Consider the following 14,338-nt stretch of genomic DNA (forward strand, 5'->3'; position numbering starts at 1 on the left):
GTTATTCTGTCTCTCACTGTTCAAATAAACCTACCATTAAAATTATAGACTGATAATTTATTTGTCAGTGGGCAAACGTACAAAATCAGCAGGGGATCAAATACTTTTTTCCCTCACTGTAGGTGTTCATGCCCATGAAGCGTCTCACGTCGTCCTTATTCTTCGGGCGCTCCATGTTGTTGATGGCTGATGTTTTCCTCTGGTCTGGTTTGACTCCATCCTCTGAAAGTACGTCTCCCACGAAGGTAAGTGTTTTCACACCAAACTCGCATTTGTCCTTGTTTAGTTTCAGGTTGACTTTCCGTGTCAGGTCCAGCACTTGTCTCACTCGCGCGTCGTGTTCTTCTTTTGTGGACCCCTAGACGATGTCGTCCATCATGGTCTCTACTCCTGGAATGTGCTTGAAGATCATGTGAATTGTCTTGTGGTAGACCTCTGGTGCTGAGAGAATCCCATATGGTAGACAAAGAAATCTATACCTGCCCTCAGGTGTGCTGAATGTGAATAGCCTTGAGCTTGCATCATCTAGCTTAATTTGCCAGAATCCTGATGAGGCATCAAGCTTACTGAACCACTTTGCTCCAGCAAACTGTGACATTATCTCTTCTCTGGTTGGCAACTTGAAATGCTCTCGCTTGATAGCTTTGTTGAGATCTCTCGGGTCTAGACATATCCTGAGATCGCCTTTCTTTTTCACTACAACAACCAGTGAGCTTACCCAATCTGTAGGTTCATCCATTTTTGTGATGATGTCCATCTTTTCCATGCGTCCGAGTTCCTCCTTTAGCTTTTTCCTCAGTGCAAATATAACGTTTCTGCACAGCTGGAGTAATTTTGTCATCAGTACATATTTTGTGTTCTCCAGGTAAACATCTGAGACCCTCAAACACGTCCTCGTACTCAGCCAGTAGTGATTCTTGGTCATTTTCAGTCTGTGATGTCACTACATACACTCTTTTCACCAAATTGAGCTTTTCACATGCACTGATTCCTAGGATAGGCTGTACACCCTTTTCCACGATCAGCAGCTGTGCTTTGAACTGTTTTCCTTTGTGCTGTAAAGTTACTATGCAGCTTCCTTTAACTGGTACGTTCTCCCCAGTATAACCTGTAACCTTGATTTTCACAGGGTGTACTTTGCTCTTCACTTTCAGTGTTTTGTAGTCATCCAGCGACAACAGATTTACCTGAACTCCAGTATCGAGCTTGAATGGTATTATAGTTTCATTCACAGTCAATGGCACAATCCATTCAGCTTTTACTGCATTGCATATTTCCACAGAATCAACAAAGAATTCTTCAGTCTCCTCTTTGACTGTGTGAACCTTTTTCTTTGTAGCCTCAGCTTTGCAGCATTTTGAGAAATGATTATTTTTCCCGCAGTTGTTACACGATTTGTCATATGCAGGGCAATTTTTTGACATGTGGATAACTCCACATTTTCCACATGTAGTGTTTTGATTTTTCTCTTTTGCTTGTTTTTGTTTTGTAAAGCGTTGTGTGTGTTGCTCTGACGTCTCATCCCTGCTCAGCTCTTTAGCTTGTGCTCTGGTGGTTTCAGCTGCTCCACACATATTCACTGCTTTATCCAAAGTTAAAACTTGCTCACGCAGCAATCTCTCCTTAAGTCCATTATCAAGTATCCCACTTCTGACACCATGTTATGTTTGTTCCTTTGAATAATGACAAACCGGGGCATAGGTTGAACTACTTTTAATAAACTGATACTTTAGCTAGCAATCTCCATGCAAGGCATACTTCAACTTCCCCCCCTCACATAGCCTACTGGGTAACGTAGTCTTCATGTTATTAACACATAACACAGTTTGTCCCTATAAATGCTCTTCATTTAATGTCACCTAATTGACAACTACCTTTGTAAAATAAAAAGACCTGCAGATCCCTATCCCTATCTGTAAACTGGTCATCTCTGTATACCCGCCGCAAGACCCACTGGTTGATGCTTATTTACAAAACCCTCTTAGGCCTCACTCCACCCTATCTGAGATACCTACTGCAGCCCCATCCTCCACATACAACACCCGTTCTGCCAGTCACATTCTGTTAAAGGTCCCCAAAGCACACACATCCATCGGTCGCTCCTCTTCAGTTCGCTGCAGCTAGCGACTGGAACGAGCTGCAAATAACCCTCAAACTGGACAGTTTTATCTCCATCTCTTCATTCAAAGACTCAATCATGGACACTCGTACTGACAGTTGTGGCTGCTTCGTGTGACGTTTTGTTGTCTCTACCTTCTTGCCCTTTGTGCCGTTGTCTGTGGCCAATAAGGTTTGTGCTGCTACCATGTTGTGCTGATGCCATTTTGTGTTGCTACCATGTTGTTGTCATGTTGTGTTGCTACCATGCTGTGTTGTCATGTGTTGCTGCCATGCTATGTTGTTGTCTTAGGTCTCTCTTTATGTAGTGTTGTGGTGTCTCTCTTGTCGTGATGTGTGTTTTGTCCTAAATTCTGTTTATTTTTAATCCCAGCCCCCGTCCCCGCAGAATGTATTTTGCCTTTTGGTAGGCCGTCATTGTACAAAATAATTTGTTCTTAACTGACTTGCCTAGTTAAATAAAGGTTAAATAAATAAATAAAATATCAACAACCAGCCAACAATAGATGACAGTGACAGCAATATGGTTGAGGCTGGTTTGCTGTTACCTGGTCTCAGAACGTTTCATATTATCCTGTATGTAAATCCGAGACACTCCATTTAGTATGATATGTTATGTTTCGTATGGTATGTATTAAATTGTGGATGTCCATCACCCATTTCGTATATGTTACAAATTATAATTTGTATTATGTTAAGAAATTGCATAAACGTACAATATGTTACGAATTTGCAAAACGTATGATATGTTACAAATTTACAAAACTTATGATATGTTACAAGTTCTAGCTAGGTGACTAGTTGGCTAACGTTAGCTAGCTGGCTAAGTTAGGAGTTAGAATTAGGGGTTATGGTTAAGTTTAGGAGTTAGGTTAAAGGCTTAAGGTTAGGGGAAGGATTAGCGAAAAGGGTTAAGGTTAGGGGAAGGGTTAGCTAAAAGGGTTAAGGTTAGGTGTTAGGAGAAGGGTTAGCTAACATGCTAAGTAATTGCAAAGTAGATAAAAAGTAGTAAGTAGTTGAAAAGTTGCTAAAATGCTATAGTTGTCCGTGATGAGAGTTGAACTCGCAACCTTTGGGTTGCTAGACGTTTGCGTTATACGCCCACCCATCCACCCTACTTTAGTTTTTGCCTTAAGTAACCATCGGTCTTATGCAGGGGTGAAAGTAGATTTAATTGCTTACCGATACGAGACACCCAAGTGCGCGCACACATTTGTTTTAATACCACAAAAATGACAGGTTAGCCTACTCCGCTGACACTGACAAACAGATGGATAAAAAATATGTCTGATCCATATAGTCGGCCTACGAAAAGGGAGACAAATACAATATGACGTCCATCTAACCTGGAGGAGAAAATTATTGTCCAAAAACAAACAAAAGTGGCATTGACACGATGATAAAGACAGTGAATATGCACACTCACCAGGGATATGGCCGATGTTCTCCGCAGGTGCCAATAAGATAGGCTACTATTCGTTCAATTCAGTTAAGAATTTTGATAGGCCTAACTAAAAGACAGATTGGAGTCTTTTCATTGTCATTTCTGTACAGCAATAGCCATTTGCTTTCCAAACAGTTTTTCCGCAATTGTATTTTTAAATATTGCGATATGCCTGGCTGGGTCTATCTGCTTTTCACTGACAGTCGCAACTCAACAATCATCTATTTGGTTTTTGCAGCACGCTCTGCCCAAATTGCGGGCCCTTTCGACTGACTGTATGCTATGCAATTTAAAACAATCCACAGCAACAAAAAGAAAAAAAACTAGAAGCTAATGATCCTCTGTGGCCAAATTATGCTTTCTGGTGTAGTAGCCTATTTTGAATTATTTTATATATTTCTGTATAAACAGGAGTATGCTAATTAGGCTACATTGCATTCGGAAAGTATTCAGACCCCTTCACGTTTTCCACATTTTGTTACGTTACAGCCTTATTCTAAAATTGATTTAAATAATAATAATCCTTATCAATCTACACACAATAATGACAAAGCGAAAACAGGTTTTTAGAAATGTTAGCATTTTTTAACATTTTTAGTCATTTAGCAGACGCTCTTATCCAGAGCGACTTACAGTTAGTAAGTGCATAAATTTTTTCATACTGGCCCCCCGTGGGAATCGAACCCACAACCCTGGCGTTGCAAGCGCCATGCTCTACCAACTGAGATACACGGGGCCTACCAATCAGGCCTTTATGGTAGAGTGGCCAGACGGAAGCCACTTCTCAGTAAAAGGCACATGACAGCCCGCTTGGAGTTTGCCAAAGGCACCTAAAGGACTATCAGACCATAAGAAACAAGATTCTCTGGTCTGATGAAACCAAGATTGAACTCTTTGGCCTGAATGCCAAGCGTCACGTCTGGAGAAAACCTGGCACCATCCCTACGGTGAAGCATGGTGGTGGTAGCATCATGCTGTGGGGATGTTTTTCAGCGGCAGGGACTGGGAGACTAGTCAGGATCGAGGGAAAGATGAACGGAGCAAAGTACAGAGAGATCCTTGATGAAAACCTGCTCCAGAGCGCTCAGGACCTCAGACTGGGGCGAAGGTTCACCTTCCAACAGGACAACGACCCTAAGCACACAGCCAAGACAATGCAGGAGTGGCTTCGGGACAAGTCTCTGAATGTCCTTCAGTGGCCCCGCCAGAGCCCGGACCTGAACCCAATATAGCATCTCTGGCAAGACCTGAAAATAGCTGTGCAGCGACGCTACTCATCCAACCTGACAGAGCTTGAGAGGATTTGCAGAGAAGAATGAGAGAAACTCCCCAAATACAGGTGTGCCAAGCTTGTTGCGTCCTACCCAAGGAGACTCGAGGCTGTAATCGCTGCCAAAGGTGCTTCAACAAAGTACTGAGTAAAGGATCTGAATACTTATGTAAATGTGATATTTCAGTTTTATTTTTTCATTAGCAAAATTTCTAAAAACCTGTTTTTGCTTTGTCATTATGGGGTATTGTGTGTAGATTGATGAGGGGGGAAAAACAATTTAATCAATTTTAGAATAAGGCTGTAACGTAACAAAATGTGGAAAAAGTGAAGGGGTATGAATACTTTTTGAATGCACTGTATATAATTTTGGTAATTTAATTTACTTTAGGGAAAGCTTAGCTTCCCCTAGCCTTATGAACACGCCGCCTATGCCTTTTGTAGCATAAACACAACCAATCATGATGTATTCATCTGATTGTAAAACAATCACTTAACAAAAGCGCTCCTGTAGGCTACCCACGCACATTCATTAACTCACAAAATAGTTTCAGCATCCAAACCCCAACAGTGCACTGTGCATCCGCAATTTGATGAATGCAAAGAGACATCTGTTACAAAACACCTACGTGTATTGTAATGGCATTCTGTGATTGTCATTAGGCCTACACTTGTAGCCTGAATTGATGCATACACTGTTATCCACGGGCATCTCGGTCTCGGCCACTTATCTCCGCCTTGTCGTCCGTGAGCATCTCAGCCACTCATCTACACCTTGACAAAATGTAAGTGTTCTCCTCAAACCACAACGCAATTTGGAGCACACATTTTTCATGCGGCTGACATGCAGTAATGTTAAATAATGATGTCCATATATGTATATATTCTTAATTCATTCCTTACTTAGATTTGTGTGTATTGGGTATATGTTGTTAAATTGTTAGATATTACTTGTTAGATATTACTGCACTGTCGGAGCTAGAAGCACAAGCATTTCGCTACACCCGCAATAACAACTGCTAAACATGTGTATGTGACAAATAAAATGTGATTTGATTTTAATAGCCTCTAGTTTTTTGTGATAGGCTCACGTTTTACCGGTAAGGTGTACCTCCACTCTTTATTTTGCCGGGACATCGTACCGGACCACCTTACTTTCACCCCTGGTTTTATGTAAGCATACCAAACTGATCATACTAATTTTAGCATCCCGGATTTACGTTTACTATGTTACGTCTTGTCTATGAGACCAGGCTGGGTTGACAGCAGACTCGAGCACATGCAATTCAAGTATTTAGCTAAGCAATGACACATAAAGGCATTCGATATTAACTGTGTACAACAGCTTATGTCGTACATGTAACAGGTTTTTAATGTAGCTAGCTATTAGCTAACGCTGCTAGCCTCTCTTCCTACCCCATGCATGGCTCACCACGACTAGCTAGCTAGCCAGGCTGTTGCTACCAATACATAGCCCCATATGGTGTTTTATAAATGTACAACATTATATATTTCGAGCTGTGTATACATGTAATCTCGCATGCATATAGTTTACCTGTATTTGCATGACAATGTCATTAAAAAAAATAATTGTGAAAAATGCAAGAATTACGTTAGTGAGCACAGCCTCCCCAATCTCCTTTATAGTAGATGCGTCTGGGAAGCTGTGGAGGGAAAGAATATTAGCTAGTGACGATCAGCAACAAAATATGAATGGAATGTTGCTAGTAAAATAGCTACGATGTCGCGTTTACTGGCTACCGAAACGAACCAGAACAGTGGCCTTGCAAACAGCGTTGCACATGATGGCATATATTTTGCGCCGTCATATAACTTACATTTGTTGAATGGAATAAATAGTCATGTAATTGTACAAATTGCCAACTAAGTTCATAAATGATAAGTTATTAACTGTCAGGCCATTGAATTCTTATTGTTGCTTCGCATCCCAAAATGTGCAGCTCAGACAATTGGGCGTGACCATTCTCTGAGACAGACGGGGTATAAAATCAGACCATATCTTCGTAAAATGCATGAACCAATGTAATGTTTTACTTATTACTTGGAAATAACAACACACATACAGATAATGTCAAACACACGCCACTACTGTTGTTATCAGACACCATAGAATATTTCACAACAACTCGAAATTCGAATTTGAAAATGGTAGAATCCAGTTTTGTTTGGCAGCGGAACGCGTCATCACTGAACTGATAGGAGAAGCATTGGGGGCTTGTCTGGACGAATGGCGAATATGGACTATCAGCGGGAAGTTCAAAACTTTAGGAGAAATGCAAGCGCTAGGTCATCGTGTTCTTCTCTCGCCATGGAGATAAAAAGAAAGAAAATAAGAGAGAACACGGTATTCTTGCAATCAGAGGTAATGTGCCAGTTTGTGTGTTGTCAAACGATTAGCTAACTACTAGGCTAGCAAACGTTAGCTAACTGATGCTTTTCTAACGCGTCAGCTAGCTAACAAGCGTATCCAGCTGAGCTAACAATTTCTTCTACACAGCGTTACAGTAGTGTTATAATTTGTGCTCTAGCTAGCTAACGTGAATGCAGAAATATTAAAGTGGTTTGCTAGCTGTGTTCCAATGCTTTCTTTCATGATTACTGATTTGTAAAACACTGGCCTCCATTCAATCTATTATGTATCTGATACGTTAGTCGTTACTTAATCCACTCTGGCCCTGTCCAGAAACAACCCAGCCTCTAGCCAAGCAAACGTAATCTCCACGATGATGTGAAATACATCGTGGAGATGAGTTTTACTTGGTTACATAGCCTCTAGGCACTTATACTGACACTTATGGAGATGCATACTTCCTTCTGATGGTGGCTGTTTCTAAATAGGACCTAGCTAGCAGATTGTATCGGGCTATGTAATGTGATCCTCCATTAGCCGTTACAAGATAGGTACTGTTTGGCATAGCACGTAGAATCATCTTGTCTATTTCAAATCTCCTCTCATTGATTGAGACAGGTGTACACTTTGTTGGATTACGTCATGGAACAAAAAAATTGATTTATTTTATAACGGAGCATTTTCAAAATGAAAACGAACTGCCTGCAACTGGATACCGAAATTTTAGAAGATACATGTATTGGCCGAATCGAGAACGAAGATGGTATCATCGCCAAGTTAAGGTTGGTCGAAAATTCTCTGCTACGCCAAACAGTACCTGTCCGGTAACGGCTAATGTAGCGTCACATTGGCCCGTTACAATCTGCTAGCTGTATAGATAGGACCCTTTTCTCTCCTCTATGACACCCTTTCAGTGGTCGTGAAGAACAGTTCTGCTTTGCATGTTTATTGAAACGTTTATTTTTTGCTCTATTAACAAACTAATGTTCTTGCAGGCAAAATGCATGAAAAGATGTCCACATCTGAATGACACTCATGAAATTAGAGGACATTAATTTGTTGTACATAAGACAGATTTCTAAGAAACTACAGGTGACAAAATAGAGGAGAATGATGATGTTTACATATTGAAAGAGAAATTAAGGCTAAATAATCATAGAACAGTATACTATCTATAGCCTATACTTTCTTTAGCCTCTCTACCAACCATCAGATGTCTGAGTGGTGTAAACAGAAATTACAACAAATTATTTAGTCCTTTAATAAACATAGTCATAATCCCTATGTTAATGGTTTATTTGTTAGCTTTCCTCTTTTAGAATCTTGTCAACCACCTACGTACATCTCCATATTAATAAATTATGTGATACTGTGATAGATTTTGTTTTCTAGCAAAGACCACCCAACATGTCATGCACCTCATGGACATCAAACCCTGTCAATCTCTTGAGTCTGCCCAACCATACATTTTTGTCATGTTTTGAGTTTCTTTACTTCAGATGGATTAAGTTCTGTTTCAGTTTCAAATGAGTGTTTTTGACCCATTTAACATTCTTCACATTTTGTCTTTGCTCTAATGATGTTTACCTTCCAGTATCCCTCTTTCATCAAGATCTGTGTCCTCACCTCTCTCACCCAAAACCTATCACTGTCTCCTGTCTGTGACACGTCACATCCTTTAGATAGAGGATATCACCAAACTCCTTAGCTACCTGTCTCCTGTGAATCCACACTATTGTAATTCTCTCTATTGCTATGGTGTTATCCCCCTCCTACAGGACACTAACATGCAGGAGAAGATAGACTTTGAGATCCGCATGCGAGACGGGGCCTACAAGCTCCTGGTGGCCAGCACCAATAGAGAGCAGATCCTGAATGCCTCCAAGAACCTCCTGACCTGCAACACTCGGATCAAGGCCTACATGACAGAGATGCACAAGAAGGAGGACCACGATATGAGAGTTGCATCTCGGAGGAGGTAAAGATATCAGACCTTCTATTTTCTGGTTATGTGTGTTTGTTTGTGAAGTCGTGCTCCATAAGTGAAGTTGAATTTATCATGTGTTTTGTGTGCCATAGACTATCAGATCGCATTTCAAATGATCATATGGCCTGCAGAGGAAAAGTGGCATTGTCTGGTAAGATCCTTCTTTTTTGTCAGAAGGGAACAATGACTGTCCTGTATCATATGTTTCCTTTCATATTTCATGAAGATCATTAGATATTGAGCCGAGCCGCTTGTCTTATCACCGTTGTTGGAAAGTATACTGGGATTCTTTCATTTACTGACAGGTTTGTCTTTGTCCTCCACTGTAGGGCTGCGGATACCGTTGATGTGGAAAGACTCAGACCACTTTAATAACAAAGGGAGTGAGTAACTTATGTCATTTATTGTTTTCAGTGAAGGGAAAGGAAAGCTACAGAGGAAAAACCGAAGCTCTGGAAATTCAGTTCAGTTCATTGAGACAACCTAATAACTAAAGCAATTCTCATATACAAGCCATGTCCTTGCCAATATTCAAAATATGTGTGGTCTTTTGTAGCTCAATTGGTAGAGCATGGCGCTTGTAATGCCAGGGTAGTGTGTTCGATCCCCGGGACCACCCATGCGTAAAAATATATGCACACATGACTGTAAGTCGCTTTGGATAAAAGCGTCTGCTAAATGGCATATTATTTATTATTATTTATGTATTCTGAGTCTGGATGTAGTTATGATTGTGAATCCTGGTTTTAGGCTCGCGGCGGGTTGCCATCTTCTGCCTGATGAGAATTGGATCAGAAGTTTTTGACACTGAGATGGTGGTTGTGGACAGATCTATGACGGATGTTTGTTTTGAGGGTGTAACGGTTTTGTAAGTATTCCCCACAAATACAAACTCATATTGTTGAAATGGGATACCTTGGTTCTATGTCTACAGGACCCTATCATGTTCTTTCCAGTCTTTTGTTAAAGATGCACTCCGTTATCCAAATTTGTAACATATGGCACAAATTGGATTCGTAACATATCAAACCAATTACGAAATTCGTATATCATCATACAAATTGCAGAATTCGTAACATATCACACGAAATGGATGACATAGTACACAAAAAATGGGGACCACTTTTGGCTTGTGAGCACCACTTTCAAAACTACTGGCTGAAATTATACAAAAGTTTGAGAATGCATCTATAAGTGTTCTGAGTCTTACATTTCCCTCCTGATTGACAGTAACGATGTTGGGCCTGCCTTCGAGCTGAAGGTGGAGCTCTATAGCTGTGCCATAGAGGAGGAGACCACCCTGGTCAACACCCCAAAGAAACTGGCCAAGAAGTTCCGCAGTTCATTCGGCAGGGCATCTGGGAGGAAACTCTGCCCCCTGCTTGAAGCTGGAGACCCCGACGCTTTCCTGCAGTCCAACCCAATACCCCTGTATGTGAGCTGTAGTTAAGGCCCAGAGTTTTCCCTGGTCAGGTCTCATGGTCAGGAACAACGTTGGGTGCTGATTATATGTAATGGGTAGGGCCCAGATTCTTTCCTGACCTATAGTGCCAGCTATAATGTACTGTAGTCACCCCTTTTGGTTAGGCAGTTGTTGCCTTTTGCCTAGTCAGTCATCTGGTTAATCTTGTATGTTAAATCACGTTGGGTCTCTGTCTGTCCTTCCTAGGGGGGCAAGGTACAGCCTGCTGGCGTACACCTCTCTGGGCTTGGCCTGGGCCGATGGGGGCTTCCAGTCCCATTCTCTCATAGTCCTCCAGGATGGTCAGAGCAATACTTCATTGTCCATTCTTTTATATATTGCTTTGCGTTACAGATACATTTCATTGCCTGTTTTTGGCTTCATAAAGGATTGTCACAATATGCCTTACATGCCTTGTTTGGACTGTTTTCTCTTTAGCTGAGTCGTCCTCCTGGCTGCCTCTCTATGGGAACCTCTGCTGTCGTCTAGTTGCCCAGCCCATCTGTATGACCCAGGACATGATGAATGGCTATCTGATTCAGCAGGTGAGCTAACTGTTATCAACCCTCTGACTGCTCCCTGACAAACTATAGTACCATATCTGACCCTGCCAGTCAAGCCCTGATAAGCAGAGCTAAAACCTTCTTTAGTCATATAACATAACATACCATTCTGTGGCGTAGAAAAGTAAACCAATGTCTTACCATAGCTCACTACATAATACCCATAATAAATAATAATTGTCTTCTATTCCAGCAAAGTGTGGAGGGGCTGTCCCGGTGCTGCAGCCTGTACTGTGTGCTCAGGGCTGGGACTCTGTTCTGCTACTACACCCCTGAGGAGATCACTGCCAAGGTGGAGCCCAGCCTCATCATACCCATCAACAAGGTAGATGTTGCCATGGTAACCGACCCTGGTGATTGTGATAGAACAGCACGTAACTGTTAGTTTTCAGTTTGTCATCCCTGGGCTCTCCTCTGCTGTTTCTCTGTCCAGGACACTAGGATCCGTGTGGTGGATAAGGGCCCTCAGAAGAGGTCCAACAGTCTGACCATCACCAACCCAGTGGTGGGGGGTGCTCTGACCAACGTCTTCACAACTGACAGCAGGGAGGAGCTGGAGGACTGGATGGAGGCATTCTGGCAGCACTTCTACGACCAGAGTGAGTGTTTGGAAGAGTTAGCAAAAACCCTTATCTCATGCTCTTTCTTTCAGAGATTTAATCAAATTCATATTTCGCCACCCAACGCTCTGATCTGATTTGTTTTCTGTCTCTCCCAGGTCAGTGGCAGCACTGCTGTAGTGAGCTGATGAAGATTGAGGTTACGTCGCCAAAGAAACCCCCACTCTTCCTCACCAAACAGGCCGACTCTGTCTACAATGACCTGAGTAAGTCCAGTGCCCTAAAAATCTTTGACTACATATTGTATTGTCTTAGATTTAGCTGATATGCAGTTTTGGGTGAGAAAATACAACTTACTTATTTTTTAAATGAGCCCTGCAATACACACAAATTAAATATAAAATGCAATCAATCAAAATAAATAAATCTAATATTAATCAATCAGATCATGTGAACTCTTCTGTGAAGAGGTCACTAAGTTTCTGTAAAACTGCCTTACAGAAACCAGTGTCATACACTATTTATATACTATATGATTAATTTAGTCAGTTTTCCCCATTTGTTCTAAAGGTATAAATTCTCCTGGAAAGTTTGAGAGTATCACCGACATCATCCACAACAAAATCGAGGAAACAGGGGGCCGCTTCCTCATTGGTGAGGAGGAGGCAAGGGAGCCTCCTAAATGGTCCACTCTGTTTGACGGGTCCCTCCCCATGGTGGTGCAGAAGAGTGTTCTGTCTCCGGGCAAAGAGAGTCCCTGTCCCAGCCCCACTCCCAGCTCCAGCTCTGTCTCCAATGGCAACAAGAAGAGGCGTGCCCCGCCCCCACCTGCTGACAAGCAGCCTTACGGCTTCCCTCCAGCCAGACCCCCTCCTCCGTATCAGGAGAAGGACAACGTTGGGGCTGGGGCGCGAACCAAGACAGGAACCAAGACAGGACGGCCCTCGCTGGACGCCAAGTTCTCTGCCATCATCCAGCAGCTGCAGAGGAACCCTGGTGGCCTGTCCAGAAAGAACGCCCCCCTGGGCCAGATGGAGCCTCCCCAGCTGGAGCTGGAGTACCCCCAGACTCCTGATGTCCCCCCCAGGCCTGCCCCCGTCCCTGCTCCACGCAACAAACTGAGGAAGTCCTTAAGGGAGAAGATGAACCCTAAAGCCTGGTGACTGACTGAACAAGGGACCTTACCTGGGACTAAGGACTGAAGACAGGGTCGCCAGTGGCCCAAATATGCCTCTAACTTTTACTAATAGGACCTATTCAGGTGTTTTAGGGGAATTTCTTAATGACTAAGCGACCGTCCTTAATGAAACTGTCTTAATCGAATTTATGCCCAAGTGTCCAAATACTCACTGTAGGAATCTTAGCATGTATGGACTGCAAATACACTTGTGAATGTCTGAATGTGGGACCTTTGGGATGAATAACGTTCTCGTGGTTCTTTTGACAGGGTGTACCTAACCACTACGATAATAGACTATGATAATAGTCCTTAATGCATTGGAGGCCTTTCTAACCAGAACATATCACTGAAACGATATATATTGAACACTTATCAGAGACACAGCGAATGGTGGATCTAATGTAAGCATTGCATGAAATGATGTTATAGGCCAGTAGAGGAGGAGAAAGAAGTTCAGGTTTGCACTGCACTCAATATAAGCAGTGGCCTGATGATTGAAATGGGACATGACACTTTCTAGTGGACCAAACTAATGCACAGTACACCGTGGCCTGAGCCAGTTATCACTTTCTCTTTTTACAATACAATGACAATAATTGGTTTTAAGGAAATGTTTTTGAATTGTAGATGTATCATTATTGTACCAAATCATTTGCACTTTTTTTTTTGTAGTTAGACTTGCTAAAATACACAGGAATTCAAAGCACCATGCCGTTTCTCATTTTTAATTCAATTGAAGTATTTGTTAACAATATTCGGTGGAATATGTTTGAAGCTAATGGTTGTACTAGACATTTCTGATTTGTTATTGTTGAAAATGTGTATTGATGTTTTGTGTAGCCCTAATGTATTAGATTATGTTGTTTCCCTCCACTCATATACTGTAAGATATCTAAAGGTCTTTCATGCTCTGGATTAAAACCCATTTCTACTACATTTTTGTAACTTTCTTTGTTGATTTGGTCCAACTAATGCTTTATGTGAGCTTTTACTTTAGACTGCTGAAGGTATTGTGCCATTTGTAAATGTAAAAACTAGTAACCAAAATATCCTCCAACATAGTGCAGTTGTACCAGGAGGTGGCGACAATACCTTAAGCAGGCTAAGCATAGCCACATACTGCAGCAAACACTGTATAATCATTTGTGGGTAACGTGACTCAAATCACTTTTAGAAAGGGCAGACTCACTGATGTAACATTGCATATAACTATCTGATATAAATGACCACTGCAGTCATTTTTAATGTGAATAATACTGCTTGTCCTAGATAACAGAATTTGATGATAACACCCAATATCAGCCAAGACCATTCTAATATATGGACACTTCATCACTCCCTAATCAGACCTTTCAACTGAAAACGTATTACCAGTCCGCATAC

General features: G+C 41.8%; 1 protein-coding gene across 2 annotated transcripts; it reads left to right on the top strand.

Moving 5' to 3' along the window:
- Positions 1-6,924: 6,924 nt before the first annotated feature.
- Positions 6,925-13,889, top strand: rtkn2 (rhotekin 2). 2 transcript variants are annotated; one of them, XM_041866806.2, is made up of 12 exons: positions 6,925-7,215; positions 8,982-9,181; positions 9,283-9,341; positions 9,520-9,573; positions 9,941-10,058; positions 10,421-10,621; positions 10,860-10,954; positions 11,091-11,197; positions 11,409-11,540; positions 11,649-11,814; positions 11,934-12,041; positions 12,346-13,889. In XM_041866806.2, the coding sequence occupies exons 1-12, from the start codon at positions 7,081-7,083 to the stop codon at positions 12,936-12,938; spliced, it is 1,968 nt and encodes a 655-aa protein (XP_041722740.1). In that variant the 5' UTR covers positions 6,925-7,080; the 3' UTR covers positions 12,939-13,889. The 2 variants fall into 2 exon arrangements, with proteins under 2 accessions (XP_041722740.1, XP_041722741.1); XM_041866807.2 differs by lacking the exon at positions 6,925-7,215 and adding an exon at positions 7,879-7,985.
- The last annotated feature ends 449 nt before the right edge of the window (positions 13,890-14,338 follow it).

Source organism: Coregonus clupeaformis, chromosome 37 (assembly GCF_020615455.1).
Source record: "Coregonus clupeaformis isolate EN_2021a chromosome 37, ASM2061545v1, whole genome shotgun sequence".
NCBI classification, from domain to species: Eukaryota; Metazoa; Chordata; class Actinopteri; order Salmoniformes; family Salmonidae; genus Coregonus; species Coregonus clupeaformis.